Here is a 17,971-nt window from a genome sequence, read left to right as displayed (position 1 = left end):
TTGTATGTCACATTTGAGGTGAATTCGTTGTGACGTCTCCCAGTTTTGGGATGCGTTCTGACACTACTTAGGGTGGAAGGAAATGTGAGGGAATGTTATTCCCGAGTTTTCTCTTACACCAAGTTTCGAGGACGAAACTTTCTTTTTGGGGGGTAGTATTGTAAGACCCTGAATTAAATAACTAGATTATTGATTTATTTTCGATTTATTAATTTAATTGAGTATTTATATTCTATTGTTTTTATGTTTGTTTATGGCAAGTGTTCCATTACAAAACTTTTGACTGTAAGATCGATATGTTTCGCTTTCCGGAAATCCGATAAAGTTAGACCTTATCTCCGCAGGGACTTGCGAGACCCTGAACCGTGTTCGAAGCTCCTTGCGGAGTTTTTGTCCGCGTTGTTTTAATCCTTTCATCTCTATAAATCTTTTCCGTGAATGAAGTTTTCTCATCCGGAGAATATTTCCTTAATCAGTTTTGTGTCAGATTTTGGAGCAGGTCGTTTCCAAAATATTTTCTCCTCAAATGATAATAATCACTATTGTCATTTTCCTATAATTCATACTTAGCTTAAACGCATAATATGACGACGTCATATTTGTTCTAATTGTCTCGCAATTATTCTTTAGCTCTGTTTCTACTCATTTCTTGGTGCATGAATCATTTTATTTTGCTCAAAGTGATTCAAATTTATATTTTATCATTTCATAGAGTTCCTCATAATTTTTGATATAATAATATATCACTCTTATATTTTTCTCTTAATTCTATGAGCTAAATCATTCAGTGTCCAAATTAATTTGTACCGATTAATAAATACCTTCTCATTTATCCTTAGATATCCCTCCTCCACGTCCCACATGTCAAGGTACCACCAATCAGATTTCCAACCTCTCATTCTCGTCCACTCTCTTTGACTTTTCCTTCTTTCTCTTCATAATATCTTTCTTTCTTCTTCTGCAACAAACTTCTCTTTTCTTCTTCTTCCTCTTTTCTTTTATTCCTTGCAGCACTTCTTCCTTCTTTCATTTCTTTTGCTGAAGCACCCACACCACCATGGTACCTCTCACTCACGTCCCCTTCTCCCTCTCCACGAGATGCTACCGCTGGCTACCATCACCATGTCTTCTTCCTCTCAACACCATCGTCCCTCCTCCTCACCGTGGCTGTATGTCCAGCCAAGAGCCACCACCACCTTGACTTTTCTTCTCTTTGGACAACCAACCCATGAGCCACCACCATATACAAAAGCTCCGACCATGGCCACTCCAAACAGCCATGAACACGCAAGCACCACAACCACCGGGAGCAAGCCACCACCTCTATTCTCTTCAACCTTTTCTCATCTCAATTTTGAGCTTTTGAGTTAGAGGTTGGTTTAGCTTCAATCTTTGCTTCAATTAGCTTGTATGCATGCTCTAGTGTCCGAATTGATAACTTATATGCATAGATGCTATGTTTTTTGATGATTATGTGGAAAAGGGGTAGAAATACCCATTTTTTCTCAATTCTTGAGCTTTAATTATGTTAGAGTCATATTCATGCTTAGGGTCTTCACATTAGTTGTTAGTATATGTCTGAGAATGAGCTATGTGCAATCAATTTTGAGAAAACATCAACTTTGGATTTTTAGGTTTCAATTGGGCATGGAAAAATGTTAATTCACAAATGAAGTTGTATGAGTGTTTGGATGGTTTTCCTACCTTAGTTAGGGTATAAATATGCCTAAGAATTAATTGGATTCAAAAGAGAAGTTGGATTACCCTATTTTTGGAGGGGGCTGTGACCTTGTTTGTGTGTTGAGGGAAGGAAAAATTCCTCCTTTGAAGATTAGAATTGAATCAATTGATGCATGTTTTTAGGATATGTTTTGGAGTAAGCTTGAGGTTGATTTTGTGTTTAAATGATTGGGTATGCTAAGTGCTACTTGTTTCTTAAGTAAGTGCATTTTATGGCCTAAATGAATGCATGATGATAAATTTAGATTCAGCTATAAGCATGGTGATTTAAAAATGAGGTGAAGCTTTGAGAAAAATTATAGACCCGTTCAGGTTTGAGCATGATCAAGTTGCATGCATTTTATATTAATGAGAAAGGAAATGAGACTTTGCTGTTTTAATTTCTGCTGTTTCTGTTCTGTTTTAATTGCTGTTGTTTCTGTTCTGTTTTAATTGCTGCTGTTTCTGTTCTGTTTTAAGTGCTGCTGTTGCTGTTCTGTTTTTAATATTGCTGTACTGTTTCTGTTTTTGCTGTAATTGCTGCTGCTGTTCAGTTTTTATTGTTGCTGTCACTGTTTCTGTTTTTGCTGTAATTCCTATTGCTGATCTACTGTAATTGCTGCTTTTGTTGATGTTTTGCTGTAACTGTTGTTGCTGTTTTACTGTTGCTATTTGTTGTTGTTGTTTACCATGTTTCGGTGATGGCATGCGTAAAAATGAAGATGAAATTATATGCTAAAATGAGTTGCTAGTATTTGGTTATTTGTTGGTTTGAGTCTAAACTTGAATATGTGAAATGTGTCCAAGTGTTTACTTATGTTCTAGGCAAGTTAAATGGTTAAGCATGTACTAGGAACATGACTAGGTTTATTCCATGAATATGATGATATGATTTGTGTTTTAAGATTGAGTCAGAACCTTACTTTATTATGTGCTAAGTGCTTATGTGTGAAACTTGAGTAGAGTCAAACTCACCCATTTGGGGTAACTCTTCCATTCGTGCCTACGTGTCTAGCTCTGAAGTTTAGGAAGCTTTTTCCGACGTTAGTGAGCATTTTTAGATCGAATTGTTTCTTAGCGACTAAGCATGAATATTTTGCTTAAGGTTTGGATCGAGTTGAGCTAAGGAAGGAAGATTCAGAACAAGCTGTGAAGTTTCAGGATAGAGGAGAATAACCCAAGGTTAGGGCAACTTACTTACTAGCTATTTCCTTGTAGGCGTCGATCAATTCGACTGGGTTATTGTGTTGATATTGAATATTGCTTGGATATTGTTTATCGCTTTATGGAAAAATGTTTTCTGAGAGGCTTCGGCCGTTTGCTGGTTAATCTAGGACGTGTTGGAATATGCTGTTTATGCTTATTGATTGCGCTGATTTAGTTATGCTATTCCACTTATATCTGTGATACTGATGAGTGAGGATAACGGGCAAGTCATGCCGAATTTTATGAGATTTTTGAGAGAGTTCGAAAGGACGAACGGAGTTCGGACCTTGTTATGTTTTAATGGATCGAGACCTTCTCAAGGAATTGTTTGGGATTATGGGATCCCTGAAACTTATAGGAAGTATTATAAGATTAAAAGAAACCTATTTTCTCAAGGAAAACTCATAAGACATTAATCAATCTCTAAAACCATTGAACAATGGTAACAACCTTAGATAAGAGCTTGGAGCTTGAATATTAGTTTGAAAGATGAGAAGGGTCGCCGAGTCCAAGTTTAGAAGAAACTTACAAGTTTCCGAGTATGTTGATACTCTTTTGCTCGATGAGCAGTTTATTGTTTGGCTATCTAAAGTTTAGCCGGAAATTATAAGTTTCCAAGTACTTCGGTACTCTTCGCTCGATGAGCAGTTTATTGTTTGGCTATCTAAAGTTTAGCTGGGAACTATGAGTTCCAAGTTCATTCTTTCTTCTTTTGATTAATTCATTTTGTCGCATAATCGACATTATCTTCGGCTTAACGGGCGCGAATCCTTATGTTCAACCCGACGGGTTGGACCGATTCGGCAATAATCGTTTGACACGCGTGAATCCTTATATTCAATCCGAGGGATTGGATCGATTCGGCGGTAGTCACTCGGGCACGCGTGAATCCTTATATTCAATCCGATGGATTGGATCGATTCAGCCATCGCCATATAAACTCGCGTGAGTCCGTGAGTTCAATCCGAGGGATTGGACCGATTCAGCGATAATCTTTCGACACGCGCGGATCCTTATATTCAATCCGAGGGATTGGATCGATTCGGCGATAGTCATTAGACGCGCGCAACGTCCGTATGTTCGACTCTAATGAGAGAACCGACTTGGCGTTGTCATTTACTGCGTGTGCGAGTCCTTGTGTTCGACCCAATGGGTTGGATCGACTTGACATGCCTATTTTTGGGATCAACGTTTGAATTGACATTGCATGCATACATGCACCCAATATGGAATTGTTGAGATAATGCTTATTGTATTGTTGAGATATTATTCATTGAATTGTTATTAGAGCCTTGATAACATGCTAAGTATATACCTTAGGGTAGGCAATACAGAACATATAAATATATATATACAACATATATATATACATACCCCCTTATTCTTCACATGCTGTTTGTATTATCTACTATATTCCGTGAGTTGACCCTAGCGCCGTGGCTTTGTTTGTATGTTTGTGTTTGGGCGGTCGGCCTGCTGCCAGACGTTCAACAGATGATTCAAGAAGGTTCGTCGTTCGGGGAGGACCCGGAGCGAAATGACTACTACTGAGCCTTCGACGTGGACCCGGACTTCATGGAAGATCAGATGAGGGTCGAAGATAGTGGTGTAGGATATGGGTGGTTAGAGTTACTGATTTTGGTTGTCATGGTCATAGCTCTGATTCATCAGTTGTATTTTGGGGCAGGGTAGGTTCCCGACTATTAGCTTTTTGTGTGATTCCCTTCCATGAGGATCACAGGGAGTTTGTCGGACGTAGGAAGTCTTTTGAGGCCGTTTTGGGCCGACTTACTTTCGTTGGAGGACTGTACTCAGAATACTTAACCTTTGTTTTAGTTTGTACATATTTGCCCACGGGCACTACCTTTCCGTCACTGGAGGTCACTCGTGACGATGTTTAGTTGCAGCGAGGGCTGTGCTTGTATTGTATATTAATCGCTGTTAATCGCGATTGGGTTGAGTCTTTATTTCGACAAGTCTTTTATTTAAACAAAACAAAAAAAAAATACCTGCTTTTTCCGCTTTATTTTATTTTGAGTTACTAAAGTGACGCCACCGAAATCGGGGTGTTACAAATGAGGCTGAAGGGACGCATAAGTAAGGAGCTAACAGGGTCGCTCTTGGAAGCGGGAGTCGAGGACGTAAACAAGGAAGGTAAGTGCAGCACGAAGCTAGGACGTGAAGTGAGGAATAGGCTCAAATGGTGTGAATACCACAACTTGGAAGGCCACGACACCACCGACTATTTTACACTCAAGGGTCAAATCAAGCGGCTAATCAAGGCGAGACAACCGTGGGTGGCGAAGAGAAAGGAAGCTGAGGAAGTCGAAGGCGGCGAGGACGAAGGAACTGTGGAAACGGCTAACGTGATCATTGTTGGGGGCCACGGGGGCGACGACGGTACATCGATAAGGGGGCAAAAACGAACAATGGAAATACCGCCGATGGAAGTCTGCTCGGCTTGGTTCGAGGACAACCACTCAGACATAATAGTGTCGTCCGCAGATTTTGAAGGAGTCAAGACCCATACAGACGATCCCTTAGTGGTAATGGTAAGAATCAGGGGTTTCAACATGAGGAGGGTGCTGTTAGACCAAGGTAGCTCAGGCGATATAATCTACGGGAATGCATTCGAGCAGCTGGGATTGGGGGACGAAGACCTAAGGCCATACACAGGGAATTTGGTGGGATTCTCAGGAAAGCAAGTTCAAGTGCGCGGTTATGTGGTATTGGACACGGTTTTTGGAGTAGGTGAGGATTCCAAACTTCTGAAGATAAGGTACTTGGTCTTGCAGGTTGCGGCAGCTTATAATGTCATTATAGGGCGGAACACTTTGAATCGCCTTCGTGCAGTTATATCCTCAGCTCACCTCATGATGAAATACCCGCTACCCTGCGAACGGGTGGGAAGGATAACAATAGATCAGGGAGGAGTGAAGAATTGCCGCGACCGTAGCCTTAACTTGTATGGCCGAGAGAAGGATAATGGTGAACACAGGAGTCACGAGAATCGAGGGATTGAGGGCGAGCAGGGACATCCAGCTGCGCAGTACCAAGACGTCGCGAGCGAGTTAGAAAGGCAGGTCGGCGAAAAGTTGGACAGGGGAAAGAAGGTAAAGGGGCGAGATAAGGGAAAGAGTAGAGGAATATTGGCGATCGAGCCCAAGCTCACCATGGAGCAAGAGTGACGCTTGAGTACGCTGGTAAAAGACAACATCGATTTGTTTGGCGGAGAACAAGGAGGAACCTCTCCTAGGGGGCCACCTACATTGGACCAGCTCTTTGGGAAAGCTAATAGAAAGAACAAACGGTGTGAAAGTCGCCGAGATACAAGAGGATACGAACATATAGTGGACGGTAGGAAGAGGCCAAGGTACGCCGCGAGTGAAGATGAGCAACAATGGTTCCCTTCCTCCTACGGCGAGAAAGTTGGGCTGGGCGACGAGAATGTGGTGCTAGGTGTAATACTCTGATCAAGGAAGCAGCCAGAAGGTTAGGACTAAAAATAAAGATGCACTTTTTTTCTCCGACACGGGAGTTTTTTAACGAGGCATCCCTCGGTGTAAAAATCTAAACAAATCAAATACAAAAGGATATTCTTAGCAATACTCCTAGCTATGGAACTGAGACGGCAGCCTGGTGGGAAAAATTCCCTGAAGGTGGAAATCCCAACACGACCTTGATGTCTGGGGATCGCTCCGGAAAGTCCGGCGCTGACCGTAGCCCATGCAGGCGACGTGTGCGGATGAGCTTCCCGTCGCCACTGGTTGGCGGGCGTGAATAAAGCTCCTTATCCAAAGAACCTCCCTGAAATTTGGGCGAGTCAAGTCTTCCTGAAACGCGAGAAGCACTTTTAACTAGGCTAAAAGTCTGGGTAAACCCATATGGCCATTGGGCCCCCAACGTTGTAAGTCCCCACCTAATAATGCTGGAGGGGCCGCACCTGCTCTTACGGGAAATATTGGTGCGAACGAAAGCCTTGGTAAAATACCGAGCGAAAGTCCTAGTTATGTGTAGCACACTCTCGAAAAATTACTCACACGGAACCGGGAGGCTAGCGCTGAAAACACGTGCTAGATGACGACGAACAAAAGGCGGAGATAAGTTGCGGGCCGCTCGCCTCGCCCGCATAATTACCTTTTGTTCATTTAAATATTCATTCCTTCCTTCATTTATTTGTTTACGTCGTTATGATTTCCTAACTCAATTATTTGTTTGCTCGCATGATCTTATTATTGCACGACAAAACAATTCGGGACACAAACTTTTATTCAAATACTCGACTTAGTACATTTAGAAGGGAGGGTCTCTCTTCATTCTCCTACATTCTTTGCGCTGCTCTGTTCTCTTGAGCTCCAACCGGTGTTGCCTGTACCCCAAGTTACAGAGTTTCCAGCTTAACTCCTCCTTCTCAGGACCTTCTTCTACCGCCTCCAGAGCTGTTATCACTGTTTCCTTCTCCTCCAGCAGATCCAGCTCCCGCTGGCAGAGCTCTTGAATTTCTTCCACGAAGGAGAGAAAATCCCTGAGGATGGCATCCATTTCAGGGCTCAGATCCATTCCCAACAGTTTGTTGGTCAAGTCGTAGACATTGGGATCTTTTGGATGCCTGACGTTGATGAAGAGATCTTCATCAAAAGCTTTTTTCCTGAGCTCTTCCAAACAAGAGATGTAACATGCCATTTCCTGTGGCGTTTGATGTTTGAAGGAAAGATGGAGTTTGATGTTTCAGGAAGATGAGGAGATATGAGCTTTACTCGGCGGTTAGACTCCATTTATAGCTTCAGTTTTATCTCCGGAGAGTTAATAATGAAGCAGTTTTACGAGGAGTTTGCCTTGAAAGGAGGTGCAATTTGTGTTGAAAGGCTTAAATGCCCAAGGACGGTGGTCAGCGATAGACTATTGGGATTTGAGGAACGTGTTTGATTTAAGGAACGCGTTCAAAGCAGTTAAAAAAAAAGGAAGAGAGAAGAGCGCGAAATATTCTCAATCAAAAAGTAAGAGGATGGGGCATTAATACAACAAAAGTTATTAACATTTTCATGGTCGTTCTATATCTTGGTTTGATAGGAAATGCTCGGCAGAGAAGCCTGGAGGGCCGGGGTCCCCAATTAGCCCTGCAGGAGTAACCTTTTTGAATGCCCCCATCTGGCTTAGATCAATCTGAGGATGGAGATGCTCAATTTGAGCCTTGGCGAGGAAAAAACCTCGGCCACGTTCGAAAAGGGCGGCGGTAACAGCTTCGGACCTGATTTTCGCCTCTAAAGCTTCTGTGTCGAAAGGGGCCAGGGGCTTCGCCAGGGACAAGGCCTCGTCTTTCTTTGCCAGTTCCTCGTCCTTCTTCGCCAGCTCATAATCTTTCCTCGCCAATTCATTGTCTTTCCTTGCCAGTTCAGAGCGGAGATTCTCAAGGTCAGCATCCATCGAAGCTAATAGATCTGCCCTCGCATTTGATTCCAGCCGCACCTCTTGCTGCAATTCGGAAAGTTTCCTCTCCAATTCAGAAATCTTCCTATCACGGAACTCCAAGCTGACTTCAGCACGGGAGGATTGCTCGTTTAGCTCTTTGGAAAAGGAAGTATCCTTGGCGAACAGCTGAGCAGTGAGTGCCACACGTTCCTTGGCAAGTTGGGCGTTGAGGGTGTGGAGGCGAGATACCTCAGATCGCAACGCGTCAGCGTCTCGGGCGGAGTGACTATAGCAGTGAAAAGCGTGGAGAACCGTCGCCAACGCGCCTTCGGACACTCTGCCTAATCCGTGCTCTTGAACCCTCTCATTCATCTTAGCCACCTGGGCAGGCGTAAGGGATATGGAGTATGGCAACCCTCGACTCTCAGAGCTCGAAGAGGGAACATTCGGCGGCGGCGGAGGAGTTTCGCCGGCCGATGTCGCGCCTTGACCAAGGGACGACGAGACAACTGTTGGCTGGGAGCAGGCCCTATCCACGGATTTACTTTGAGAATTTAGAGGAGGAACAGGCATCACCCGCGAAGATTCGCCAGGGCGGGTTTAGCTGTTGGAAGGCTGTAGCTTTTTGACGGAAGGGCGATGAGATTCCTCGCCAAGGGGTCGCTTCTCGCCCGCCTGGATTTTCGGCATGGATGCCTTGTCACCGTTTAGATTTACTCGGGGAGGAAAGGAAATTTTTTTTTGATTCTTGAACAAACCTAATATCTCCCCACTGACTTTGTGCATTTCTCCTGGGATAAAAAGAGCGAGGGTGAGGTAGTTAAAAAAAAAAAAAAAACATAAAGTAGAAGAAAGGAAGAAAAGTTCACCAATCACGCGGGCACAATCCGAAACCGGAAGTTTGGCTAAGAAGCTGATAACTGCTTTATTAACAGAAATCAAGGAGTCCTCGGGCGGATCTATCACCTGGTGTACTTCTCGGGTCCAGTAAAGCGGGAATCGGGAAACCCCGTCTCTATAAGTAAAAACCTCAGGATATTCATGGGAAACCACAACTTTGAAGAACTTCCGAGCCATGTCGACAGTGACAGTAATGTTGGGCCAAAAGGGGTTGAAACGCTGCCGGCCGGTCCTGGCTTCCAGAGCAACCCAACTACGCGGGGAAGAGGGCTTGACAGGCACGTGGTAGAAGTAGAAGAATTGGGAAGGTTCAGGCTCTTAATGAATTGCGTCACAAAGAATTTCGAAGCAACGCAAGAAGGCCCAGCTGTTGGGATGAAGTTGGCTAGGGCGACTTTGATGCTCTGGAGAACTGAACAAATGAAGGTGGAAAAGGGAAATTTGATTCTCAAGTTTGTGAACATATACTCGTAAGTGTAAAAGAAATTAGGGGCACCCATGAAGAAACCCGAGGGGTGAAGCCAAGGTCGTTCAGTGGGCGAACAAGCGCTAAAGCGCATGAGATTGTCAAGAGGTTTTTCGTGGCAGAATCCACTTGATTTCGAGGAAATCTCCCAAATGGACGATTCCTACTCTATGCTGGATCGCTGATTGGGCATTGTCTCGCCGGGAAGAGCTACCTGGATAGGGGCCTTCAGGGATTCCCAGGTTTTTATCCGGAAATAAGCAATGCCTTTTCCTTCAAGAGGAACGCCCCCCGGGGGAGGAACATACTAAAGGGGAGTAGCGACGGTAACGTCACGATTGAAGTTCTTGGTCTGACGTTTCGGCATCTTTACAGGAAAATGGTGAAGTGTGAAGGTCACAGTGGCAATTGGAAGGGGGCAAAAGTAGAAGACTAAAGGTTTGAGCTTTTTGAGAGGGTTAAGATTTATGAAGGAATGGTTCTAGAAGCGGGAGGTAACGTGTCAAGGGTAGGGGCATGAAGAGGGGGATCGTGCCCCATAACGTCAGGAAAAGACGTAAGAGTGGTTGCGAGATTTTGGGGAGTTGGGAGGATGCATTAAGAGAAAAGCTGTAACCGTGGACGTTGATTGGCTCGAATTCAAACTGACAGGTTCTGAAACGATCTGAAAAGACGTTTCAAAAGTGGCAGTTGAGATTCAGTGGATTTGCTGACTTAAAAACTACTTCAGGGCGCAACGCGTGGCGAACGCACGACACCTGTCAAAGTGTCATGGTTTAGGGCACGTGCGCAGTGCTGGCAAGGCGAGCAGGTCAAGTGTCATCGCCCTGGGACTGCTTGTGGACTCAGTGTAACACCCCGATTTCCAGGTGTCACTTTAGTAACTCAAAAATAAACTTTACGCGGAAAGCAGGTTTTTTTTTTTCTTTTTAATTAAAGTAATAGAAAAATAAAGACATAACCCAGCAAATTAAACTAACCGATGTACATCATATAAACATGTACAGCCTCAGCTGCACTCCAACGTCACGCGCTCTCGCAGTGACTCCAAAGTAGTGTGCCCGTAGGCAAATATATACAGATCCAGAAATGTGAGTGAGAAAGTTATAATTACAATCCAATAGGAGAAAGTCGGCCTCAAAATGGCCTAAGCAAAGACCCCTACGGTCCGACTGACTCTCTGTGATCCTCCAGCAAGAGAACCACACAAAAAGCCATGCGTCGGGAACCTACCCTGTCCCAAAACAAAACGAATCAGAGCTCTACACAAAATATGACTCCTACCTAAACCTACCCTCCCAGCACTGCTCACATATCCTCCTCCTCCTCCTCGTCGCTCGGCGAGTAGCTGTCAACGTCGGTGTCGGAGTCAGAGTCCGAGTCCACAGCGAACTGAAGTCGGCAAGTTGAAGCTCAGCTCTATGCGTCGTAGAACTCCCTTCGTCAGACGTCCACGCTCGTCAGTCCGGTCCTCCATGACCCTTCCCCGGTATGTCGCCCGATGACCCACAAGATAGATCACCCAAGCGGTGGGGGCATGTCGGTCAACCAGCTCAAACCTGATCCCCCCCGAGGGAGAGACCATCGAAACCCAATCCGTCGTCGACATCTGGCAGCAGACCGACCGCCCAAACACAACATGAAACCAAAGCAAAGGCGCTAGGGTCAACTCACGGAATAGAATAATTATACAAACAACATGTGATTGGGGGATATATATATATATTTTATTATATATATATAAATATATTCCTAGCATGTTATCGGCTCTAACAATAATTCGATAATTCAAAACAGCACACAATTCCAGTCAGGGTGAATGTATGTGTGAAATGCAATTCAATATGACCTAGATAGTTGTTTGGGATGGGCACCACGAGTCTGCCCTACACCGGCCTAGTGTCGACAACTCTGCTCGGGTGTCGCTTACAAACCCATGCATAGTCAGATCAGTCCCAACCACCCTAGGTCGTACCACTCTGCCCGCTATGCCGAAGATACATCCAAGTGTTCTTCGATGAAGGCCGTCCCAACCTTCGTGAAGCCGTCCCAACTTCACCGAGGCCCAATCTTTCGATCGTACAAACCTCGAATGTATGCATGATACAATATGGTTAGCCAAACATCGAATCGTCCTCACAACGCAAGTGTTTAGCTTAAAGAAGATCCCAATGTGTAAACCCAAGTGTTTATTGATGATCAAGACGACATACACCCCAACATCAAGAGTATTAAAGTACTTGACAACCTCCTCTCGTCACCGTGACTCTCCTCCGTGGCGTCCGCCAATTCCAAGTAACTTCAAGACTTGTCGACTTTTCCCCGTCTTTCGCAATCATTTTCCCCTTTAGGTTCCCTATGGTTTATTCGTTAATGAAAACGTTTCAAATTGAATTAGTCAGGTTATGAGTTTAATTCCTGAAGACTAAGTTCTCTAAGGTCTCTAGTTCCCAAGATTCTATTCAGTCTAAGTTTGCCAAAAATCCCACCAAATGTAACCCCCGGGGAAAGTCTAAGTATACAAACGATGGCTAGGTCTCAAACCTCGGGTTTGGACTTGCCCAGGGTTGTTCATCCAACCCGAAAGATCAACAGGAATCAGTTCAGTGATTCTTCGCTCCGAAATCGCGTCAAGGCGCAGATTTTAATACAATATCAATATCATAAGTTATGAAAACAACATAACAATAATTCATCATCATAACCAATATCAAAGTAATACACAAGTCGAATTTATCGACGCCTATCATGCAATCTTAGCTAATAGGTAAGTTGCCCTAACCTCGAGTTGTTCCAGCCTCGCAGTATAGGTTTTCCTCACAATATAGCCCCGTAGTACCCAAAGTTCCTTCAACTGAACCTTGGAGAGAACAAAGCAGAAATCAACACAAAATCGATTAGCTCGATCACAACACAGCTAATTAACGATAGACAAAGTGTTTGAAGCTTCAGAGTACAACAATCGAGCACGAGAGGACGAGTTATCGCAAAAAACGAATCCTCCCCCCTCAAAACATGCTCTCGGCCATATAGGAGTGTTAATTGCATATAATTTCGACCTATTGTTGGACATTTCGATTGGAATTTATATTGGGTTCAACCTTCGAAGTCGAAAATGAAGGGAATCAAGGAAATTTATCAAGTGTTCAACGACTTCGACTGTAAAGTACTGTTTTTCGAGATACGGAGAGTTCCATATTAGAAGCCGGTTTGTCTTTGAAAGATGATTCACGAGGGACACGTATAGAATAGAAAAACACGTGTAGGACGAAGCTATGTTCAGAAGACACTTGTAATAGTTGTATTAATTGACCGTTAGAAGTCAGTTACATTTTAAGTCTATAAATAGCAGGTTTGTAGAAAGAATAGGGGTTCACAATCTTTACTCGAAAACTCTCAAGTGCTTACAATCGATCACAATGATTACAAGCCAAGTTAGAGTGAAAAAGTAGGGATTCGTGTAACACTTTGCATCTTATAGTACATTATTATTATTCAGATTCAGAAAGTTCATTTATGTTTTTATCATTTAAGTCGAATTTATTCGTTTTGTTTCTAATTTGTTACTAAATTTCTTTAGTTTTGAGTGACTAAATTTAATTCATTTTCACCAAAGAACCCAAGAGGACTCGAATCCAGTCCCAGATTGATCTTTGGATTCTTTATTTGTGTTTACCAAAATTTGGTGTAAACAAATTGGCACACCTGGTGGGACCTCTTTGTGAAAATAGTTGTTGAATTCGGTTATCATTCAAACTTACTTAACCCACGTTTATGCGTTTTAGAAGTGGAAGACTAGTAAGTATGGCGAATGGTAGATCGAGAAGTGGTAATTCCCCTCCCGCGAATACTGGACCTTCGGCAAATCAAACCGGAAATCCCGGTGCTGGAGTGAATGTTGAGGGAAATGCCTTGAACTCTGGAACGGCACAGGCAACAACGACCAATGTGGCCGAAAATGTTATACCTGTGGTGACGCAAGCGGCTACAGTGCCCTCTCCGACGACTCCAGTCGTATCACAAATGGTTGCTGGGGCATCTCGCCCTCAACCGGTGAACCTGCCGGTGAATCCGCCATTTGGGATGCCTCCAGGGTTAATGGCTGGAGTAGGGACATTTCCTGCCATATATTCAGATAACGTAATGTCAGTCGGATCCCCGAGGAATCAACACCAGGCTTCGGCCTCCAATGTCGGGGGTCGAAATAATATTTATCCTCAGGGGATGGCAGGGGCGAGTGTCAACCATTTAGGGACTTCGTTGACAAATACCTCTGTTAACGTATTGAGGCAACAAATGGATGATAGTAACCACGAAATGGTGAATATGTTGGCCCAACAAATAGGAACTGTGTTTAATCCTTTAATCCAAAACACAAATGAGTCGTATCAGCAGTTGACGAGACAAATGGGTCGAATTGCTGACGCTTTTGGAGTCCCTCGAAACGAGGTGGCGAATCCTGTGGGGGCAGCGGCGAATAATGCCGTCGAAATGAATGCGGTTCCTCAGAATGTTCCGCTTCAAGCAAATGCCGAAGTGGCGGCAGTGCAAGGTCGAAATCAATTGGATAACCTTGGTGGCCAAATGCCTCTGAACATTGAAAATCCTATCTTAATAAATCGAAATATGGATGCAGATAGGGTAGTCGAGAGAGTTAGACAAAATAACGTTGGGGGGCATCAAAATATAGCAGGCATAGTCGAAAAGTTATTGAACCAACATGGATTCAATGTGGGTTATGCAAATCGACCCCATTTTGCTTCGGCTTTCTCCGAATTCGTCCTTCAAACAGAATTGCCTAGAGGATGGAAAGTCCCTAAGTTCACCAAGTTTTCGGGGGATACTGGAGAGTCGACAGTCGAACATATCGCTAGGTACCAAATAGAAGCAGGGGATATAGCAAATAATGAGAACCTGAAGATGAAATATTTTCCGAGTTCTCTGACTAAAAATGCTTTTACTTGGTTTACTACTTTGTTGCCTAATTCAATCCATAATTGGGCTCAGTTAGAGAGAGTTTTTCACGAACAGTTCTTCAGGGGTGAGTCGAAAGTCAGTCTGAAGGAATTGGCCAGCGTGAAAAGAAAATTCAAAGAAACCATAGATGATTACTTGAATAGGTTCAGACAAATGAAGTCGAAGTGCTTCACTCAGGTCCCAGAACATGAGTTAGTCGAAATGGCGGCTGGCGGCCTAGACTACTCAATTCGGAAGAAGATAGATACCCAACATCTTAGGGACATGGCTCAATTGGCTGACAGGGTCAGACAGATTGAAAATTTGAAACTCGAAAAAGAAAAATTTAATAGAGTTCCCAAGAAGGGTAAAGTTGCGTTCGTCGAAAGTTGCGAATATGAAGTCGATTATGACTCTTATCCAGGCAACTGTGATGATATCGAACAGCAGGAGGTTGATGTGGCCGAATTGGTATCAGGACCTCCTTATGTTTGTAGGATGTTAAAACCCTATGAATCTAAAAATGCGGAAACAAACAAAGGTGTTGGTAAATTTCCTGTGAAAGCGTATAATTTTGATGTTACTAAATGCGACGCGATTTATGATATTCTGTTAAAAGATGGTCAAATTAAAGTATCTCCTGATAAAAAAGAAGTACCTTTCGACCAAAGGAAAGGGAAAAGGTTTTGCAAGTTTCATAATGTATTCAGTCACTGGACTAATAATTGTGTACGTTTCAGGGATCTGGTGCAAACTGCAATCAAAGAAGGACGGCTCAAGTTCGAGGAAAAGGATAAGGCTGCTATGAAGATTGATTCTGACCCAATGCAAATTGGCAACGCCAATTACGTCGAGCCAGCCGGGATAATGATGGTTGAGTTGTCTGATTTGAATCAGGTTGCTACTGGAGGAGATGATATCGAAGCTGTGGGGCCTTCTCCAGGGATGGAGAAGGTCGAATTGTCTGAAGAGGGAATGGATTCTCCTTCCGTGGAAGAAGAGGTCGAAACCGCTAAGAAGGTGGTTTACCCTCGGTCGGAGGAAAGCCTGCTGGAATTCCTGCAGCGTTGCCAAAAGTCTTACTCTGAAGTGATGTTGTGCCCAAGGTGCAGTGTCGTATTTGACAAGGTGGCTGCTCAAGCTATAGAAGATGCTGAAATCAAGAAACGCCGCGCAGTAATACCGGAAAGGCCTCCCAGTTTTGGGTCCAGAGGACGAGCTGATTCTCCCTTCATAAGGGGAAGGGGATCCTTTGGGTTCGGAAGAGGGCGTGGTCGAACTTATATGCCACCAAGTCGAGTTCCGTTCAACAAGTGGATGGCAAGGAGTCAGGCGCCTCACCCTAAGGTTAAGGTGGTCGAATTGGGAAGTGGGTCTGCCTATATGGATAATTCTCGAAATCATAAGAATTATACCTATGTCCCAAGGCCGTATCTAGGTCGAAACCCAATGACAAAAACTCAGTGGAGGCGTCACCAGAGGGAGAAAGCCTTCGAGGCAGGCCAATCCAGTTCTGAGAGGCCAGTCAAGTACCAACTTTTGGGCCAAAGTGGTGGGGCTCCTATGGTTCCTATTCAGGTGATTAAGCAGAGTATGAAGAATGCTGGGAATTGGGTGACTACTAACCAGGCAAAAGGGAAAGAGAAACAGTCTGAAGATGTCGAAATGAAGGACGACTTTGAAATGTTGGAGTCTGAGTTTGAGTCCATGTGCAGCTTAGTCTCGATCCTTCCAGAAGAGTTCGATGTGAAAACTGAAATCACTGATGATGAAGAGGATTACTACGTCGAGGAGGATGATGACAATCCACTGTGCTATTATGTGATGACTAAAGGAGGAATCGAAGATGATTGTGCCGTTTTCAAGAAACCAGATATGGAGATGAAGAAGCATTTGAAACCGCTTTTTGTGTGGGCCCGCATTGAAGGAGTAGGCGTCAATAAAGTCTTGGTTGATGGCGGGGCCGCCATAAATTTGATGCCAAAGTTTCTGCTTAAGAAGATTGGGAAATCTGTCGAGGATTTGCAACCTCATAACATGATGTTGACTGATTACGAGGGAAAAACTTCTAAGTCTTTGGGAATGTTATTGGTGGACACCACAATTGGTACTGTTTCTCGACCTACTCTGTTCGTGGTAGTGCCATCGAAAGCAAACTACAATCTGTTGCTAGGACGAGAATGGATTCATGGGGTGGGGGCTGTGCCGTCCTCCCTTCATCAAAAGCTGTCAATTTGGAGGCCAGATGGGGTGGTCGAAAATGTTGATGCTGACCAGAGTTACTACAAAGCTGAAGTGGAGTTTGTTGACCGAAAGAATTTCGAGAAGCGGATGGCAAACATCGCTCCGTATGAATCAGAAGGAAAAGAACACATGGAAGGTTCCACTAGTTATGCAATGAATCTTCACCCGGAGTACGGATTTCTTTGGAATAAAAACTTTCGTGCTCGGAATGCCACTGGAGAGTGGCAAATCGTCGAATTAGATGATTGAGTCGAGCGTAGCTCGAATATCGGCCTATGCGGCCGAGATGAGAATAAAGACGGCCTTGGAGGCCGAACAATATATAGGAACGGCAAAGGAAGCCGAATATGAAGAAATTTGCAAACCGGAGGAGTGCCTAGACTTGGATCATTTTAATGAAGACAGATTAGAGCCGGTTCTTGATTGTATATATGATGATGAACCCCTTGGATTCGAGCAATCTTTAGATCCCATGTTAAAAATGCAGGCTCAGGATCCTTTGGAGGAGGTTGATTTAGGAGATGGGACCAAGAAAAGGCCGACGTATGTAAGTTCGTTGATCGATTCGGGTTTTAAGAATCGGATTGTTAGTTTGTTGCAGGAATACAAAGATTGCTTCGCATGGGATTATGACGAAATGCCGGGTTTAAGCCGGGAGTTAGTGGAGTTGAAGTTACCAATTCGGCCTGGTAGGAAACCAGTGAAGCAAGCCCCAAGGAGATTCGCCCCGGAGGTGTTCTCAAAGATAAAAGAGGAAGTGGAGCGCTTACTTGGAGCAAAGTTCATACGAACAGCCAGGTATGTCGATTGGTTAGCTAATGTAGTTCCTGTACTTAAGAAAAATGGTAAAATGAGGGTTTGCATAGATTATAGAGATTTAAATTCGGCTACGCCGAAAGATGAATATCCCATGCCTGTGGCCGAAATGATGGTAGATTCTGCCGCAGGAAATGAATATTTAAGTTTACTGGATGGATATTCGGGGTATAACCAAATTTACATTGCAGAGGACGATGTGTCGAAGACTGCATTTCGGTGTCCAGGGGCACTAGGAACATATGAATGGGTGGT

General features: G+C 43.9%; 1 protein-coding gene across 1 annotated transcript; it reads left to right on the top strand.

Annotated features, from left to right (window-relative positions):
• The first annotated feature begins 8,470 nt into the window (after positions 1-8,470).
• LOC130711152 (uncharacterized) lies at positions 8,471-17,159 on the top strand. Its single transcript, XM_057560650.1, has one exon. It carries the CDS (start codon positions 13,475-13,477, stop codon positions 17,147-17,149), a length of 3,675 nt encoding a protein of 1,224 aa, XP_057416633.1. The 5' UTR covers positions 8,471-13,474; the 3' UTR covers positions 17,150-17,159.
• Positions 17,160-17,971: the final 812 nt, after the last annotated feature.

This window comes from Lotus japonicus, chromosome 4, assembly GCF_012489685.1.
Source record: "Lotus japonicus ecotype B-129 chromosome 4, LjGifu_v1.2".
Taxonomy (NCBI): Eukaryota; Viridiplantae; Streptophyta; class Magnoliopsida; order Fabales; family Fabaceae; genus Lotus; species Lotus japonicus.
This window is presented reverse-complemented; position numbering and strand designations above follow the sequence as displayed.